Raw genomic sequence first — 20,936 nt, 5'->3', positions numbered from 1 at the left:
GCTCCTCATCTGTTCTCTGTCTAGTCACCTGTTCTCCATTCTCCTCATTAGTTCAGTTTGTATTTTAGTCCTGGTTTTCTGTTCAGTCATTGTTGGGTCGTTTGTTCGGTTCAGTTCAGTTTTGCTCTGCCTGCACTCACATCTCAATAAAGATTTATTCTAAGTTCCTGTTGCCTGCAGTCTCCTGTGTTTGGGTCCACCTGCTCTGCTCCACCTAACAACCAGGCAATCCCTGAAAAACCCAGAAGTCTTTTGAGTAGTTACAGCTGTTCTGGTGTTTCTAGAAACCTCACAGACTGTAAGCATCTGGGTGAAAAATATTCCATCTTTTTCATGATTTTTAACCCAAATTGTATCTTTGTCCTAATCCAAACAAAGATGGTAACAGAAATGAAATCTCTATCCTCTATTTAGCCTATGCAGCTTGAATCTAAAATTTGCATTTCTATTATCAGTTATGTTGGTCGGAGTGTAGTTTCCCAATATTTTATATTATATTTTCATACTAAAAAATGCATTAATACTTTGCTGGTCTTTTGCCAAAAGAGCAAGGACATAAAGTAGCCTATATGGATTAGAAAATACTCCTGTAACTTGGGAAACGGGTTAATCTTTTATTGTGCATCAAACAGAATATGTTTTAATCTAGATGATAAGAAGCTTCTTTGAGGATTCTGGAAATACCCCCAAAATGGCCGGAAAATGTTGAACCACCTCCTGGGTATTTATTTCTCATAAAATCGGATGCTTAGCTGTGTGTCACGAAGGTAGTCTAATGGTAATAAATGAGAGGCAAAGACATGGGCTGCTGATAATAGAAAGGAAGAAAATTGTCACATTTGAGGGGCTGTAAAGTTTAATGTTGGGTATAAATTACGCAAAAAATATTGTTTATTAAAATAGTTTTTATTGTCTGTTGATTGGCCGGTTGATTAATCGACTAACTGTCTCTGAATGACTTGTATTGCTCAAGTTATTGGGAATATTATTGGAAGTCTTTCCGTGTGCTGTCCTGCCCTGTTATCTGTAGGTCGGACAGCAAGCAGTTAGTTCAAGTCAACAGCTGCAGGTTGGAAACATGGGATAGTGAGGTGAAGTAAGGCAAGCAAGACTATAACTAAACTGTATCTCGGTCTGCTGTCTGTCTATCTCTGCCTTGTCTGTCTGCCTCCATTGGTTTCTATTGAGTCTATTTTTAGCCCCAGCAGACTGGTCACGTGGCAGGAGGAGGACGTCAATAATGTTGTTGTTGGTGGGAGAGAGAGGGAGAGAGAGAGAGAGGGAGAGGGAGAGCGAGAGAGAGAGAGAGAGAGAGAGAGAGAGAGAGAGAGACTGACTGTAAATATGGAGGAGGTGAAACGGTAGGAGGTGAGACGCGTCCTGCTCGTTAAATTACCCGTTTTCATGTGAAATAAACGCGCAGAGAAGCTCTACGGGGGGACACACCGAGCCTCGGCGGAAACCAAAGCCGGGAGGAAGCGACCTCTGCGCTAATACTCGTTCCAGGAGGAGCCGCCGACATCCACGGTACCGTGAGGTTTACGGGAGTGTGTGTGTATGTGTGTGTGCGTGTATGTGTATATGTATGTGTGTGTGTCACCGTCCAAGAAGGATATACCAACCGACAGACAGTTAAAGGTTTCTTGAAGAATGGCTGCAGAGTCAGTACAGCTAGCTAAAGGACATAAAGCTGAGAAATACAACAGCTAACTAGCAACCAAACAGGTAACAGTTTACAGCCACTTGTATACTAGAAGTTATTGGCCAGGCGTTAAGTTAATAGCTAGCAGCTAACTAGGGTACAACTACTAGCTGAGAACTAAAAGTTAACCAGCCACCATCTACAGTACAAGCCTAAAGCTAACAGAGAACAGACAGGAATGCACTGATGGTTAGTGGATGGCTAGAAGACAGCATTTACTTGCCAGTGGTTACCAGTAAAGAACATCCAACCAAATGACATTGTAATAGCTACTACCAGTAGCAAGTACCAGCACCAGAACTCCCCTTCCAAGCTTCAAAAGTGGCTATAAATCAGTGTATTATAATAGAAATAATACATCATTATTATTATGTTACCTTTTCCAATCTACACATACATTTATGAATGAGGGTCCTTATAAGAAGCTGACATACAGGTACGTTGCTCTCACGTTGCAAATCTTGAAGCTGTCTGGCATTTTGATGACTCTTCTTGGAATTGCAATGTCAGTGAGGGCAGCAGCAGTTTCTAAATGATGAAGTTTTAATGCTCAGTATGAAATACTGCTCTTACCTTATGGTGTGCTCTTGGTATTGTTCTCCATGTGGTCTGCCATCTTAAAAATATCACTAGCACAGTGTTGTGCATTTTGCTGTCAAGCTGCGTTTGAACTGCGATGTTGTCTGGCACTTGCCACCTACCTGGGTTGCCACTAGAATGAGGCAAAGTGACTGTTAAAAAAGCCCAAACCAGCGAAGCAATACTTGCTGATTTTGTCATGTTTTTAAATTACAAAAAAAAAGCCACACAAGTATGGCCCTTGAGATTATTACTGTAGAATAAATTAGAGAGAAATGAGGTGAAAAAGGTAGATGCAGGTAAAAAGACAAGAAGCCCAAACTGCAAATAGACTGTGGTGTCTTTTATTACAGCAGCTCTCTAGACAAACAAGCCCAAATTTTTTCAAAGAGGGTATGCAGAGGAGAATGACGTACGTGTAGTTGCAACTGTTACTCCCACTTGAATGGCAAACACCCAACAATCAGCATCTGCCATCATGTATTAAAAAAAAAAAAAAAACATGTAATGGAAATTGCTGTGTAAGATTTACCAACCAACCGGGTTTCTGGAAATGAAAATGTAAAATGTAATAAAGTCAAATGAGTAAGATATCCACAGACAACCAAAATATCATTTTGCAAGTCTCTGCGATTTTGATCAGGTTGACAAATCCTGCTTTGAAATTGGACCTCGTTTCTCAATATTTTGTAGGCGGTTTTGTGGTTTGACTAGTTTACTGTGGCTATGTCTTCTTTTACCTTTCCTCCCTTACAATATCTGAAACTCATCCACTAACAAAAAAGTGCTAAAAACTTTTTTTTTATTAAACAATAGCAGCAAAGTTTTGGGTGCCCAGTGGTCCCAAACCACAGAACTCTTTTGTACTGAAAAAAGTATGAAAAGTTGAGCATAGCGATACTTTTAGAGATGGAATTTATGTTCATTGCATCTACACAGCTTGGTTGAAGAAGAGGAATCAGGTCTTGTGGTCAGCACGGTTATCTACTGCTGTGAGGCTGCTTTAAAGGTACAATATGCAGGATTTTCCTAATAAACAATGTATAGACTCATATGAAAGTAATCCCTCTCAATCATAACTTATGAGCCACTAGAAGTGTGTGGTGGTATATATATGTTCAGAGACCCTGCCCACTGCCTGTATTTTCTTATTTTCTTATTATTTTGCTGTGTTCGGGTCGCTTCTGGGCATCAACCTTTGGGCACTTGGGTGTGTAGCCTCCAGCGCTCAGGGTGTGAAATCGGGACTTGTAGCATAGTGTCCGGGTTTCATGGCTGTCTCCGTCTCTCCTCTCTGCTCTGTTCTGCTCTCTGTCTCTGTGTCATGGATGTATAAAGAGCTGCAGGTCTGTGTGTCTGCTTGACCGAGAGCAGAGCTGAGCTACACACACGCAGAGCAGAGAGAGAGAGAGAGAGGCCACAGCGGACAGGATGAAGCTCTGCATTCACACAAAATCACCTTCCCACAGGGTATTGCAGAGGTGTGCGGAGGTTAACTTGAGCTTTAGAACATAACTACCGTGAAACAATCAGAAAATAACGTTTTATTTATCTGATACACGGCTGTGTTCTCACCACCACTGCTCACTTTCTCTCTCTCTCACTCTCACTTACCTGCTCGTTGGGCTGAGGAGGAGGGGCCAACTTTGAATGCTTGGTGTGTTTACAAACACCAGCCGACAAATTCTGCTGCATAGTGTACCTTTAAAAATGCCTACAATCACAGTTTGGCCAGTGAAAAAGTGCTAGATCTAGCACTTTAAACAAAGCCTAAATTCATCTTGTATTAGTGAAAAGGGCTGCAGCCTGATGCTAATTGTTATATTAATTAGTAAATATTTAGGCTTCTGCTACATCATCAGAGGTGAGTATAGGGCTGCAACTAATGATGACTTTCATTATCAATGCAGATTATTTTTTTATTAATTGTTTGGTCTGTAGAAAGTCAGAAAATGGTGAAAAATGCCCATCACAATTTCCCAAAGCACAAAATGATTTCTTCAAATGTCTTGTCTGACCGACAGTCCTGAACCTGTATAGAATATTTGTAAAGATATTCAGTTTACTACCACTCAAGACAAAGAAAAGTAAACCCTCAAAATTGAAAAGATGGGGCTGTATTTGTCATTTTTACTTTAAAAACAAATCGATCATCAAAATAGTTGCCAATTAATTTTCAGCTCTAGCACAGTTCATTCACCGTAGCTTGTCCGGTACTTCAAACACAGGCACAGGTGAAACCAATATACTGGGAATTAGGGGAAATTTCCTAGCAAATACTGTAACTTTGCCAGCACCAACGAATCTCTCAACCTTGACCAGGAAATGGGACATCCAGAGGAGGGGAATGCTGATTAGAAAACTTTCTCGATGACAGTTCGAACTGTAGCAGTGGACGTTTACTTCTGTGTCTGACACGCAACCCCTCAAACCCTCCAGGGTGCTACTGCGGGGTGATGGTGTTGAAGCTGGTAATAAGGCTTCAGAATGGATAGCTAACATGGGGAGCCAACAGATGACAGCTTGGTGGGGATTTCCACAGTGTTACTTTACTCTGCAGTACTCATCCACCATAATGCCATGCCTCAATGGCACTACATTCTCTATTCATACATGAGTGGTAGGATATAGATATCATACACGCACCGACTTGTTGCTCTGGAGACGCAGCACACATATCAAACAGAAAGGGGCACTATGCAATGATGCAACAAAACCACAGTTCAGTATGGGTCGTATGTATTATTACCTAGTGTCAACAGTGACAGATTGATAATCGATTCACTGCAAAAATCGCCACTCTGGGACGTCTGCAGTCGAAGGCCACACAGGGATTTACAGGGATTTTAAAAAGTACATTTTGTTGTGATGGAACATGTTGACAGAAAGAGGTATTTTCATATATCTTTGTTTTTTTTGCTTTTTTCTGTATACTGGTTATCGTTGGTAGTTTTTAATCTCAGCTCTTTACATAAACACAGAGCTGCAACAATTAGTCCATTAATCAATTGACGGGAAATTAATTGGCAACGATTTTGATAATCAGTTAATTGTTTCTGTCATTTTTCAAGCAAAATAACCAAATATTTCCTGTTCCAGCTTGTTAAATGTGAGAATTTGCTGTTTTTCTCCGGCATAACAGGCAATAGAGCATCTTAAGATTCTAGACTGTTTTTTAACATTTCACCCCCCAAACAATTATCGATGAATCAAGAAAATAACTGACAGATTAATAGATAATAGGAATAATTGTTAGTTGCAGCCCTACATAAAAAATCACACTGAAATAAAATGTTTATTAATTTTGGAAACATAGCTGAATATTTCTGCTTTGTCTTGGCACACTTTCTGTTCTCACCACTACCAGCCCTGTCACCTCTGACGCCGCCTATGATCTTTTATGTGTCGGTACAGTAATCTGTCACACAGTTCAGGTTCTGTCACTGACATACAGTACATCTTCTGTTTCTGTTGTCACACAACTCCAGGCTACTGTCATTCCTGGGAACATACATCTATTTTTATATTTTAGCTATTATCTGAACTAAACATACAGTATGTTGTGTCAGAAAACAAACATGCTCTTGATATCTAATACATCACTTTCATGACATCACTACACAGGATTCCCGGCATATGAAGTGTTAAAAATGTTATCTCACAATTACATAGTAGAAAAACTGTAAAAGATGACAAACCAGATGTAAAGACAAGCAATGTCTTGATATACGGTTAGCAAATGTTCAGTTACAGAGTATTTATATTTGGGTAGGTGGCATTTAATCAGTGAATCCTCTCCTTTAAAATGCTGCATTGAATCACAGCACATCAGTCTGCCAAGATTTGACATTTTGTGAGGCACCAAACCTCCACATACCCAGGCAGATAAGATAGATAGATAGATAGATAGATAGATAGATAGATAGATAGATCTGTTGTGATAGCTGTTGTAGAGGTCTGTTCACAACAATCTGCTCTCTGTCTCATGAATGACTCTTTGTTGTATCAGGGTTTGAGCCATTACATCCACTATACAACAAAAGGTCACAGACAGCTGTGTTGAGATATTATTGTCATTCTGCCAGTTGGTACAGTAGGTTTAACCAGACAAGGGTCCAAAACTATGGAAGAACTCTTTTAAGCATATATGCCATTAAGCAACCTTCTTAGGAATGAATGGGGCGCCATCCAGTTTAATACATCCATGGCTGCTCCTCCTCCCTGAAGGACCCTCACATCATTCCAGCTGCTGATAGTCTGGTCTGAAGCACTGTGGAGAGGGATTTGCAGCTCGATCATGCACTGGGGTTTTTACTAAAGCCCAGAGGTCAAAGATCAAAGGTCACTCCATTAGTTACATAAGAGCTTTAAGGGCCATGCCACCGACTCTTACCTCCAGTGTCCAGATTTTTTTCACGATGACCGACTTCTATTTGAAGTGTCAAAGTTAATTTCCTTGGAAATAGTTTGACAAACAAGGTCTAGCTGTTTAGCTGTAATCATTCTGCCTCTCCATGACGTGATGCTGCCTGTCTATAAGGGCCATGAAACCCCTAATGTGACTACACTGTAAGAAATAGGAGACAAAATAGTCAAATAGCCTAAAATCAGTCAATATTCCATTGTGACAATCTTTACAGTACTAGATAGTTTTCTGTATTTTCCTGGATAGTGTTTCCCTGCTGAGCGCAGCAGAGGAGTACATGGTGATACTCAGATGTAGGCTGACAATAATCCTATAGGAATAAACCTCCACACCACTACTGGGAAGGAGATGCCCACTTCATTTGGCTCAGACTGCTGAAGCCTCATTTAAGCTTTGGATGAACTTGAATCCATTTGTAAAAGATGAGGGATTTTGTCACATATTGCTGGGAAGGATTCACTTCACAGCTAGTGTTGACAGGAGGAATGATTACAGCGAGCAGTAACTCGCTGGAATTTAAACATACAGAAGGTATGTGAGTATTGTATCAGTCCTTTAGTATTCCTCCTTCAAATACATCATCAAATGTCTTCGCTTTGTTTGACCAGTGGTCTAAAACCCAAAGATATTAAGGTTACTTTCGGGTTCCCAATAGAAAACCCCCTAAAAACCCTTTTGGCTTGCTAAAATTATGCATGTGATCACTTGTCACTTGTTCCATATGTCTACTGGCCAGTTTAACCAAAGTGTGATTTCCCCCCACTTGCAGAAAATGTTTCAGTAAATGTCAGTTCATTTTTTGCTGGTCTAGAGCGGAGTTTCCTCGCTGTGTGATAATCCCCTCTTTCATTTTTATATTCAGTTTATTATAAAATGAAGACGTGGAAAAGCAGCACATTCTCACATTTGACAAGCTGGAACCAAATCAAGCATTTTTGCCTGTAAAATGACTGAAATGCTACATTTTCTGACGATGAATTGACTGGTCATTGGAGCTCTGCATGAACCTGAGATGGGAAACTTTGGGTTTTCAGTTCCACAATGTCTTATCAGTCAGTTCAATCAACTGTGAGTATGTTCACTCTGAGTTAAGCTCGTTCATGATGAATGAAAAAAGCCATCATCAATAGAGCTGCGATACTATGATTCACCATGGCAACAGGTAAATAAAAGGCAGAGCCTCCATTTTAATACAATGGACGTAGAGATATTAATGCATGTATATGTGGACGGTGCAGACTTGCATTTCCTTAACGGACGGTAACGTGGTGGATCTGACCGTGTATCAGGCTGCAGCTACATTACATTTTAAATATATTTGTTCATCTTTAATCTAACAGGGACGAAACACAGGATGCAGCAACTGAAGATGAAAAATATAGTGAAAGCTTTAAAAAAATAAAAAGCTCAAAGACGTAGAGAGACATGATTGTAAGCTCACAGTCTGGTCCAGTATTAATGTGTTTGGTGATTTGCACTTGAAAAGGTGTCAAGGTTAAAATACAGTCGATTTTAGAAAGAACTTCCATTCACAAAAAAGAAGGACAAGCAGAGGTTTTATTCTGAGCCGAGGCTGAATTCACTGTGTAATATTTGAATGTGAGAGCAAAAAACACTGTTTTAAGGAATAACTGATGTGCATAAAAGCGGTAACTTTAGTTCTTCAGTAACAAACTAACATACAGTAAACCTCCACTAATGAACGCACTTCTGTATGCGCTTTGATACGGACTGAATGACTGAGGACATGAAACAGCGTGTCTAGTTCTGTAAGAGGGAGGAGACGGAGAGAAACTCAGGTTTGTTAAAGAAAACCTGGGTGAAGCAGGTTAGCTTCACAGCGTCAGTTACCACGGTAACTGACCCCAACTTTAAGTTACCTCTCTTTCTGGAACTGAAAACAACCCATCTCAGGGTTAACAGACTCAGAGTTTTCACTAAACCCGCTTTGTGTGTGTGTGTGTGTGTGTGTATGTGTGTGTGTGTGTGTGTGTGTGTGTGTGTGTGTGTGTGTGTGTGTGTGTGTGATGGAAAACAAGTGAGAGCAAGTGAGAAAAAGACTATAAACAAATACTGGAAGAGACCGACTATGACTTTGACTCTACATCCCGTTTCTCTCTCTCTCTCTCTCTCTTGCTCACTCTTGCTGTTTGTTTAGGGAAGAGGTGCTCAGGTGAACCGTTACCACGGCAGCCAGCTCCCTGGTTGCCAGGCAGCACTTCCTGCTCCTCTCCAGAATGGGAGGGGCCAGGTATTTTAGGAAATGATGGTGTGAAGTGGAGGAGGAGGAGGCGGCAGATAGAGAGATAGAGAGAGAGAGAGAGAGGGAGAGATTTATATTTCTTGATGCTTTGGCAACATTGTGAACTTGTTCCAGAGAAGCACAGAGACACATGACTCAAGTGTTGTTCTATTCTATTTTGGATTATTTCTTTTTTGTTTGTTTCTTTCTTTTTCTTCTTTCTTTTTTCTTTCTTTCCTTCTTCTTCTTGTGTGTGTATGCATGTCATTAGGCTAATGGAATAGTTGGCCAGCAGGTTAGTCTGTCACAGCTAGTTAGCGACATAACCTAAGTACTGAATGCGCACAGGGAGACACATACACACACAAACATGCGCACACCCACAGCGTTTCATCCCATTATCTGGGCCCTGACACTGTTACCACGGCACCCGGCTCATTTGCTGTAGTGACACTGACTTCCTATGACTTCTTTCAGGACTTAGCAGAGTTGGAGAGGAGCCACATACTGTAAAGGCAGCATAAATCCAGTTGGACCAGAGCCAATGATAGACCGTCCCATTGGATCCAGGCTAATTATAGTTTTAAATGTTTTAAAAGTTTAGCTTGTTTACAGTGTGCATTTACGATGTATAATTCTATTTTCTGTTTTCACCTTCACAAGCAACCAGACTGTCCTTCAGTCTATTTTTATTAAACTAAATGCACCTGCAGTCTGTTTCAACTGGATATTGTCAAAACAAGAGCTTAGAGCTGAATTAAAAATATTACTGTTATTAATAACATCAGTGGACGTTAGCCATAACATATAGAGCTGAGCTGGTTAGTAGATTAATCAATTAGTCCATTGACAGAGATAAGTCCAAGCTAACTTCATTGAAAAAAAATGTACTTTGATAATCCTTTAATCATACATATTTAAGGCAAAACTGACAAACTTGCAGCTTCTCAGCTGCTTTTTCTGGATTTTCTGTTGCTCTTTGTGTAAACATAGTATAATATACATATAGTAAAGTGATTATCTTTGGGTTTTGGATTGTTGGACAGACAAGACATGACAGTTGAAGCATCATCTTGGACTTTAGGATATTGTTATTGTGATTTTGTGTGTGTGTGTGTGTGTGTATTTTTCACAATTTCTGACATTTTATTGACCCAACAATTGATAAAACAATCGGCAGATGAACTCAATAATGAAAATAAATGTTAGTTGCAACCCTAATGGCATATAATATGTAAATAGTGACTGTATTGTTTCCTCCAGGGTTTTGCCATCCCTCCTCTTTACGTAGGCTACCACTTAAAATGTTTTTATTTGTAGAGATGTTGTGCTTTCAGCGAGGGTATAGTAGAAAATCAGCTTGTTAAAAGAAATGCATTTGCACCAGTGTGGCAATACTCAGGGTTCAATGTTAAGACAGCTTTTCTAAATTCTGTAGGCTATAAGTATTAACAAACTGTGTAATAGGATTGGGATGTTTCAGTGTTTTTATATTGTTAAGGGCCATCAAATAAAACCTTTAAAACTGCAATAAGCAATTAGCAGAAACAAGACAGTGACCACAACACTGACATATTATCATCTCTTAAGTTGATATAGTGAACTTAGCAAACGGTTGCCTATTTATACATCCAGCAGACAAAGAGCAACAGTAGCATTCATTTAGTCCATTCTAGCTGATGAATGTATGTAAGTCCAATAATAACTCTCCTTTTAGCTCTGTTTCGGTCTCCGTCAACTCCTGAGGGAAATATCTGGCTCTTTAGCTGTTCCACTATGTTCACCAGCTAGTTGCTAACTGTGTCTGTTTGCCATTTGGTGCTGAGCAGGTAGTGAACAGTGTGTTTTTTCAGAGCTTTTTATCTGAAAAACAGCTGCCTGCTTCAAAAACCATGTGACGAGAGCAGGGAGAAGGAAACAAAACAGTGAAGTTGTAAATATCTGGTAGGTTTTTGAATAATTGGATCCTGTTTGATAGTTTGAGGATAGAATGTTCACAGGAAGTGTCAACCTTCATGTAAGGAGGTTATTGTGTAGTGCCAAAAAAACCCCTGACCATCATGCAATAATGATACCATTTATTGCAGGTTGTTGTATTAGATTGTATTACATTGTACAAGTGGACTTTTTTAAACTGTGTAGACCAGTTTACTGTGCAAGGAAACCATAGAACAGTAACCAGTTCAGCAACCATTTACAAGTAACCAGTTACTTGTAAATGTGGGTCATTATACTGCACATGTAAACCATTTCAGAGTAGTTCAACTGCAGTTACAGGCCAGTAAACGGTGGGTAACTCTCTGTGCACTGGTCTTTTGAGGTGGCATGATGATGATGATGATGATGAATCCACCGTTCTTAAATAAAAACATTACACGACTCTGATCTGTGTTTCAACTCAGAGCCAACAGACCTCAGACAGACCAGCCATTGCTGCTGTCTGTGTGAGTGTATACTCTATGTGTGGTGTGAAGAACAAACAAGTGTGTGTTTGTGTGGAAACAGAGGGTGGGGATCAGTGCTAAACATGTTCCTTTAAATCACATTACAACTAAGTGGCCTGAGCCTCATCTGTGACACACAGACACACACGTCCACACACACACACCCAACGGTCCTTTGACATTAATTCCAGACAATGATTCAGGATGTCGGAGTCAGTGACGTTTTTTTTTTTTGGTGTATCCTGTTCCTCTCTCTTCCTCTCTCATACCTACATGCACATACTGTCTACTGTAGCAATACAAGACCAGAAGGTGGTGCCAGAGGATCAGGGAGCTCCAGAAACTGCAGCTTGTTTCCATAATGTGATGTAATTCCTGTTGAAACATGTTTGTTCAGGACACAACGCAGGGAGGGATCGTTCAGAAATGAAGACCAGTGAGATACCAGATATGGTTATGGTTCCAGGCCTCCTTAGGAGGTCAGAGAGCTATTTCATGTTATAAGTTAAGATTATAAGATCTAAGTTATAAGAAAAATACAGCTGAAATGAAGTATAATTTCTTCAGTAACATTATAAAAACTAACAAAACGTCAGAGAAAACGTAAGATAAAATCACATCAGATGTAAATGTACATGTTAGAGTGACACAAGGGACAGGCTACAAGGTAAGAAAACATAAATAATTATTAGGATGAAACAAATATATATAAATAAGAAATTAGATTAAATTGTTAGATAATTGTAGTGGAGATTATTGCAGTTATTAATAATATAATAACTACAGTAGGAACTGGTTGAAGTCCATTTATCTTCATTTCCAAACTGGAAGTTAATAGAAAACAGGATTTAAGAAGTTGAAAAAATAAATACAGAAATAGAATGAGCAATTAATAATATAACAATATAACATTACACTCAGGCAGCTGTAGGAAATAATAGATATCCAGCCTTGAGAAGTAGGATGTGTAATTAGATTAAATGTTAAATAGATGAAATGATCTATTAGTATGGATCAGCAACCTTCTCTTAAAATGAAAACATATAGCTTGAAATTTTATTTGTGCACTCTTGTAATAAAGTATAGATTCAAAAAAATTGAAAACCTAGAGTTCCATCAGTTATTCTTAAACATTGAACCCTGCAGACCTGCCCAGACTCAAGTGAAAACCCAAATCTTAACACGTGATTATCTGTAATCAGTCGTCCAGCTCTGCTCAGGTGCCTGGTTCTGATCAGAGATCAGACTTGTTTGGATATGATCCTATCATCTGAAACCAAAAACCTTTACTGACTCCACAACAGAATACTGGTCACTCATTAAAGCACATTTCTCCCTCCATCATATCCTGGTCCATTGGCCAAACAAGAACACACAGTGAGGACGAGCCACCAGGAAACACATTTTAATGGCTGGACAGCAGTACTCATATGGGCTTTATAAACCCTGTCCTAATATTTCCCCTTGTAGGAATGAAAACCTTGAGCTAAGTTTTCCATTCTCTCAATGCAGTTATAATGATAATGGTTACCACTCGCAATTCATAGTAACTTTTGAAACAATGGCTCCTTGATTTCAGAGATAGACGAAAGCAGTTTCTCATTTCTAGCCAATTACCGTCGATTTGACAACCGTTCTAGATGATTTTATCAGCTGTGGCTAGCTAGCTAATTAAGCTAATAAGCTAATGTTAGCTCTGCGAGTCCTTTGAAAACAGGTTCCAGCTGACTCGTTTCAAAACAAGAACCCTGTAAAAGGATCCTAAATATGCACTTGATGGCTGTTGGCTTTGCATATATCGTGCTAAAAAACTGAGGCTAATGCTGCACGTCCCAGACAAAAAGCCAACACCCTCACCAGTTGATGATGCATGTAGAAGACACAGAAATAAAGAAACATTACAGTGTTAGTCCTAGTATTATAAGTGTTAAGGGAATATGTAAGATCAAATTATTTCATGGTAAAGTAACCGTGTGATTGCTTGGCTTACATACTTGGAAATATAAGACAGAGGTTATATTTACGCCTCATTGTTTGTATTTTCTAACAGTATGTTTCACTTTTAAAGCTACTACAGAAAAGGTGTTTAGGATGATAAGTAACCAACATGTCTGGCGAACATAACGCCGTTTCAGATAACGAGTTTGGCTGGTGTTGTAGGAGTGTAAACATTCTCAAATCCAATAAAGAGAAGGACAAAGCTGCTAACATTATCCTCAGCTCTGATATAGTAGCATCCAGGACCAGCTACACATTGGGTGTGCTATCATGAGCAGGGCTTCTTATAAACATAACCTGTAACTCCACAAAGAATGAAATGATCCATAGCCTTGGAAGTAACGCTGGGTTAGATCACTGCTGTATGTAGTAAGCTAGTTAGCATTATGATATCATTATTACTGTCATTACTGACTATATTTTTATAAAGGCAATATATTGGTCAGATAAGATGAATCTCTGTGGCTAAATCACATCTCAATTTTCTCTTTTGCAGAAAAGCCCACATTGAGAAGATAGTCTGATTCATCTGCCTGTCTGTCCGTCGTCTGTCCTCCAACACATGGCTGACTCTGAGGACCCACTTTAACACACACACACACACACCCACACACACACACACACACACACACACACACACACACAAGAGAAGATTGGAGAGGGAAGTCCAGGTTGAACCTTCATGAATTCATCACACAGCTCCGGTAAGTCTCTATAAATCTCAGACAGCTACTGTGGTTAATACTATAACTAATGATGGAGTTTATGATAGTAGTGGTGATGGTCGCTGAGATGTCAGAGACTGGCTTGTGATTGTATGTTGCTAGTTTGAATCCCTGGGGTGAAAATCCATATGAGCAATGCAAGCTTTGGCCTTTTTTTTCTTGTGGTTGGATTACTTTATTGTATGGTTTGTTGTTGCACTTGTCAGCCAAGTCATTTATAAAGGAAACCTTATTGAGCCAGCAGCTCAGCGTACTGACCGAGGGTTAACAGTGTGAATGTCTGAAATATTTGAAGCTGTCAAGCAGCACTTAGCAGCTTGCAGCATGCTCAATAACACAATCAGTCATATCATTATATTGTATCTTGCTCCTCTCTGTCACACTTAAATGATGAGCAGGTGTGTGTGTGTGTGTGTGTGTGTGTGTGTGTGTGTGTGTGTGTGTGTGTGTGTGCGTGTGTGTGTGTGTGTGTGTGTGTGTGTGTGTGTGTGTGTGTGTGTGTGTGTGTGTGTGATATGGCTGAATGTCACTTGCTGCTGTGGCAACAGAACTGTTTCACGTGAAGGACCTGGACCCTGTAATGTATATTGTATATGTAACGTAATGTCATGTAATGTATATTCTTTCTCTCGGCCGCTGATGATGTCATGTTAGTGGAACAACAGGATGTACACTCACCGAGCATTTTATTAGGAACACCTGTACAATCAAATCCAATCCAACAGCTCTGCCATGAATTCTACTTTTATGAAGCTTCTACATTCTCAGTCAGAAAGGTGATAATTCTGTTTTATGTTTATTATTGAGCTCATGGTGGGTGGTGATGGTCTATTGGAGGGCATTATGTTGGAAAGTGTTCCTTATATTTTGTCACCCTAATGTATGTAAATGGGGTGGACAAAATATTAGGAACACTTTAGGAACAGTGTAGATTGCGCAGGTGTTCCTTGGTGAGTGTATATGTCAACATGATACACAACATAAACATTCACTTTTCAGTGTTGCTTTTAAGTTATTGGTAAAAGCGGAGGCTATTCTTAACATGTTTTTGTAAATTTCTCTGTTGCATCCATCCTTTAATCTGCTCGTCCGTTCCTCTGTGGAAGGTCCTCAGAAACTCAATGTATTTATTCGTATTGCTTTGAGCAGTAAATTGAGATTTCGGACGCTTATCATCACCATTTTGCGTAACCAGTGACAGGTGCAGAGTTGCACGATTGTAGTTTTTTGCTTCTATAAAGTGTGATGCATTGCATTGAGAGATTGTTAGCAGAAAGTAGTTTACTCGCCTCACTACTTTCTTTTTTAGTTCCACTGTTGGAATGTTTGAGGACACTTTGTAGAGCAAATAAAATAAAACATACTATATAGTAGAATTTCTGACACAGCCATTTTCATTTGAATATGTTACCATGCTGAAGTTGGCATTTAGCTTAGCTTTAGCTTTAGCTTTAGCTTTAGCTTTAGCTTTATTTAAAGGAGCCAACGGGGATTTAAAAACTGATGCATATCCTTGTGGTTTCTGTCATGTTTATCACACATCAAAAATGTTACATCGCTTGCGTTTTTGGAGTCAAAGACACCATAGAGGAGATCATAAGATTATTTAGGGGAACATGATGCTAAAAATCATTGAGCAGCCCTAAAACATGGAGGTATGTCCCAACTGAGCCATGGGTGTGATTTGTGCTTGTTCTGCAGTCAGTGAGTATTGGTGGATACATTTAAAACAGATAAAGCGGTGCGGTAGGTTCATGATATACAGACATATCCTTATCCAGCATGTTACATATGTGTTCAGCTGTATTCTGGTGTTGACAGTCAACGCACAGCAGATTAATGAATTCACTAAGACACCTGTAAGGTCTCCTCAGATATTTTTTTTTTTTTTGACACTTTTGTCTCGGACCGAGTGATTGGTTGACTGACTGTAATTTGGTTGTCATGGATACAGATATAGTACATAACGCGAACACACACACATACACACACACACTCACACACATACACACACAGACAGCAATGTGACTCCAGGGGTTGATGCGCCTCAAATAGAAACGCAGAGATGAGTCATCCACTGAGCTACTGCAGTACACACACACACACACACACACACACACACACACACACACACACACACACACACATACAAACCCTCAGCAGATGTGTTTAGTATGTGAGACCATTGAGATGTCAGACATGTTGCCTGGTCAGTCGCATCTTTCTCTGTCTCTCCTGCTGCCCAAAGTGATTTGAAAGGATGATGTCAGATAAGGGAACATGTCTTTAATAAATAATCTCAGCACCGGAGAATAGAAAAGGAAAGCAGCAGCTTAAGTCAACGTGAGACAATACAGGACATTAGAAATGTGTTTTTGCGCATTTACATTTTCTTTTCTCTCTATGTATTCAGTCTCTCTGCCTGTGAGTCATACTGAAGCATACCTAAATCTGCTTGAGGCCACACAGAGCTGTTTACACAGGAGGTGACGATGATGAGGGTGATGAAGGTGACAAGGAGGAGGTGGGGATGAAGGTGATGATAAAATGATTCAATGAAGTATTATCAGTCCTGGAAAGGAAACTGTCATTACAGCAGCAACAATGAGCAGAGAGAGATGAATAGCTGACAAAATCATCTACCGCATTATACCTAATAGAAGTGCATCTGTACCGGAGCCATTCAAGAGTTTGTTTTTTTTAATGTATTAGCAGCCGTTACATAAAGTCTGATCCATTCTGATCCTTTTGTTTTTTTTTATATTCCATGCACTCTGGGTTTGCCAGCAGCCAGAGACATCCCATTACACTCCGTTCAAACATTGGAACCTACTGCTTGAAACACAGCTTCACTTAGGACTTGAACTGCTGAATGGAACAAACAAATACTATAAATAGCAGCCAGCAGTTTCAATTAATAATATCCACACTGACAGCAGCGAAGTGAGCAGCGCAGCTTTCGGTTATAAAGCCTCCTTTTTGTGATTCTCCGTGACATTTCCCAGGTGCAACACACCTCTAAAAAATGCTGCTGTTGGATGAAAACAACTTTTCATAAAAATATAACCGAAGTATTCAAAGATGATAGATTGTGGTTTCACAATCGACTACTCCTTGGCAAAAAACCCCAAAACAAATGAGATATATCAAGTTAATTAGTGAGCTTTAGAAGTGCTGGAGGGCAGATTTAGTTACCTTTGGACAGAGCCGGGCTTACTGGCTGCTGGATCTGTATCTCTGCTTGTATTGGGCCGTTGCTAATTAGTGAGTAGTGACTGCTTTATGGCAATATTGGACAGGATTTTTGTGAGAATGTGACAAAGTACCTTGATCTGTTGTCAGGTATTCAATTCATTGGATTAACAAAAACAGACATTACAGTTTGCATGCTTCAACAATAAGACTTACCCGACTGCCTGCGACAAGTAAAACGCCACATCGGGCTAACTCGAGCTAAAAAAAAGTTGAAAAAAACCCCCCAAGAAACTGTTTCAATCATTGTTTTTCAATCATCGTCATATCATAAATGATATTCTCGTCCTCTGGCACACAGCATAGCCCCCCCCCCCTCCCCCCTCCCCTCGCAGGCATCAGAGAATATTGGCACGCCCCATTGGCGCAAGAATTGAGTAGGCCAGTAGTGTGATGTGTGAAACAAACATCCCCCAGGATTATGTGAGCACTGTCAAATAGAGGAATCAGCGGAGCATGTAATGTTTCACTGCCATAAATACTCTGGAGAACCAGAAACATTAAAGAGGGAAATCAGGAAGCTTGCAGTGGAAGAAATGAGTCTAAAAAAACGTATCCGCCATCAGGTTAGAGAGTCTGTTCCACTGTTTGAAAGAAACTGATCAAAAGAATTTAGTGTTGAGTGAAATACAGGGGATGGGTCATAACATTTTCAATATGCAAGAATTTTCAGTCCTTGTTCTGTTTCATTTACTTAAATAAACATGACAATTAACTTCAGTCTTTGTTGTGGTTTAATAACCGCTAATAAATCAAACTATTTGCATAGAGGCAAGAAAAAATTGACTTTGGGCAAGTAGATTTGTGCCTGGAAAAAAAACATTAATTACCCTGCTATTTGCTTATTTTATCTATAAATGGTTTTTTAATCGAATGTCCAAAAAATTAGCTGTATTACAACATATAGAGCAGAGTGTTGAACTTCAATATCTTTTATATACTAATCAAAACGTGTCTGTAGCACTGAGTATCAAAAACATGTTATGTCTTTTAATGCATGCTTCAATATTCTTTAATACGCTTCAATTTTATTCTTTTTCAATATCTGCAAAAAAGGGGAAAGTATTTCCAAAAAAACCCCCAATGACACTCTTCATCAAGGTGCGAAGGTTAAAAAAAGCCCTTATTATAGCGGCTACATGGAGCCATACTGCATCAACACAAAAATCAGAGGAAGAAGAGTCACAATCCCGCCTACACCGTTTGATTGACGGGTGATCTCTGGGAAGTGCGGTGCAGAAACATGACAGCGCTGTGCGTCTCACTCCCCCCCTCCTCCCCAACCCCCCCACCCACCCACCCACTCCTCCTCCTCCTCCACCCCACCCCAGAGCTGTAGGCTTACTTCTCTCTCTCTCTCTCCCTGTCTATTTTTATCTCTAGCTCCTCCTCCTCCCTGGCAGGCTATTTTCAGCTATAGTCCCTCCATCAACCCCCCATCTCCTGTGTTAGTAAATGCTTCTCTTCTCTTCTCTTCTCTTCTCTTCTCTTCTCTTCTCTTCTCTTCTCTTCTCTTGTCTGTGTTCTCTTCTCTGCTCTTCTCTGTGTTCTCTTCTCCCCTGCTTGTCCTTTTAATCATCAAAAAGCAACCAGTTAAACAACAAAAAACATGCAGCAAAGATAGTAATGAATGGAGGTAAATGGAAGGATGGAACTTGTCCCCCCTCTCTCTTTCTCTCTCTCTCTTTCTCTCTCTCTCTCTCATCTCTGCTTGTGTATACTGAGACACTCACTAAATTGAAATTGTTGACTTTCTGTTTATCCGTCTAACTTCCTTTCCACCCAGTGATCTACTTTCAGCCTCTCTCTCCCTCGCTCTCTCTCTCTCGCTCACCCTCCTCCTCCTGTCTCCTCTCCCTCTCTCTCTCTCTCTCTCTCGATTCATTCAGCAGCTCAAAGAGCGTCACAGGCACACACATACACACACATACACACACATACACACACACACGCCAATGACTGTCAGACAGTGAATATTAGCCGTCTGACCAGCAGCTGGTTCTGGTCTCTGTACAGAGCTCCACTCTGCAGCAGCTTGTCTTTTTCGTTTGTTTTTAGAGCGAAGGATAAGAGGACAACGTGTGATCCCCCGGCTGTTCATTTTTTTTTTCTGGGAGGATTCTTACTCGTCTTCTCCAGCCCTCTCCTCACATTTCCTCTCTTTTTTTTTATTTTTTTTATTTTTTATCATACCGCTCTCTCTCCCTCTCCCTCCCTCCTTCCTTCCATTTCCCTCTCTCTGTCATTCTCTCAGCGCTTCGTTCTAATTTTGGAAGCATGGAACCTCGGGGAGCGCTCTCCCAAAGCTATTTACGTCCTCGCCTCTCCTCGTCTTCTTCTTCCTCCTCCTCCTCCTCCTCCTCCTCCTCCTCCTCCTCTCCTCTCCCTCTCGTCCGCCAGGAGGAGAACAGCATGAGGATCCTTTGATGCACCGAGCAGGGGAATTCGGCTTCTCTCCTCGTCTCTGTATTTGTGTTGTGTTGTTAGCTGTGGGAAGCAGTGAAAGAGTCTGCAGCGGCTCCGCTCCCGTCCGTCCTGAAGCACGCTGACGGCACACAGGGAACCGATCCCTTCCATCACTCCTCGGCTTATGGAAATGCAGTTTTACTGGCTGCGCTAAGTGACAGGATTAAATTTATTCCCTCCTGGTTTTGTTTTGCTCGTTCGATCTGGTTGAGACTCTGAGAGGGTTCAGTGCAACGGAGGAAACAAACTTTTTTGTTCTCCCGTCTGCAGCAGTGACATCCTAAAACATACCAGCAACTGTCACTATTTCAGCAGCCAAAGCAGCAAAGTCCTCTGCATGGATCAGGACTCCAGGTGATTGAAGAAAGGCAGTATTTCCCTAAATCTGACTCTGGAAGCTGTTCTCTTTTCACTTTGATTCATTCCTCAAGCCTAGCAGAGGGGGAGGATTTCTGGAACCTGCAGCTGAGCCACAGCATCAGAAAAGAGGATTTTGTTCTAAGTGTCAGTGACTGGTCATCACACCGCGAGCTGAACAGCCAGAAACACCGCAAGCTGCAGGAAAAACTGAAAGACAGAAGCTACCTGCAAATCAAACCCAGACCGGAGCCTAATCAGGCTTTAATCTTTGCTGGTTTACACTAATAAAGCACAGTGGAATTTTCTTTGGAGTTCACAGTCATTTTTCAATCACTTTAAAGATCGCACAGAAAACATTTGGAAGTTTGGAAGTTTTCGAACCGATTCATTCATTTCATCCCAGAATGAGTAACCCATGATTACCTATTTTTTCTGAAAGCATTTCAGTTTCTTCAGCCCTAAAAAGAAGCCATGCCGGTATTCTTGAAGAGGAACTGACTGGTGTTTTTTTTGTGACAAAATAGAGCGCTGCCTCTTGTCTTGGCATGCTGTTACATCCCACGGTGTCAGGATTGTGCGCCATGTTGCAGACCATCTATGAGACTGAGTCCTGTTTTTCCTCCGCCAGCACAGACAGCCACCAGCCTCTGGAGCTCCTGAGTGGCAACAGGGGCTCCAGCACTGCCATGCCCACCGCCGGTGAGTCATCTCTGGGAAAGGAGAGGTGGAGGGAGGGAGGGGA

General features: G+C 40.6%; 1 protein-coding gene across 6 annotated transcripts in view; it reads left to right on the top strand.

Moving 5' to 3' along the window:
- Window positions 1-1,253: 1,253 nt before the first annotated feature.
- The window catches only part of hdac5 (histone deacetylase 5), a 58,455-nt gene continuing 38,772 nt past the window's right edge, over window positions 1,254-20,936 (top strand). The window contains exons 1-2 of one of the 6 annotated variants that reach the window (XM_067615986.1): window positions 1,254-1,527; window positions 13,888-14,095. In XM_067615986.1, coding sequence (XP_067472087.1) covers window positions 14,074-14,095 — 22 coding nt within the window. In that variant the 5' untranslated portion in view covers window positions 1,254-1,527; window positions 13,888-14,073. Of the gene's footprint in view, window positions 1,528-1,552; window positions 1,726-11,440; window positions 11,873-13,887; window positions 14,096-19,224; window positions 20,894-20,936 lie in introns of those variants that run through there. The other 5 variants (XM_067615987.1, XM_067615988.1, XM_067615989.1 and 2 more) reach the window with 5 other exon arrangements.

This window comes from Thunnus thynnus, chromosome 17 (assembly GCF_963924715.1).
Source record: "Thunnus thynnus chromosome 17, fThuThy2.1, whole genome shotgun sequence".
Classification (NCBI taxonomy): Eukaryota; Metazoa; Chordata; class Actinopteri; order Scombriformes; family Scombridae; genus Thunnus; species Thunnus thynnus.
Note: the sequence above shows the minus strand (reverse complement) of the source record. Positions and strands in the feature narration are given on the sequence as shown.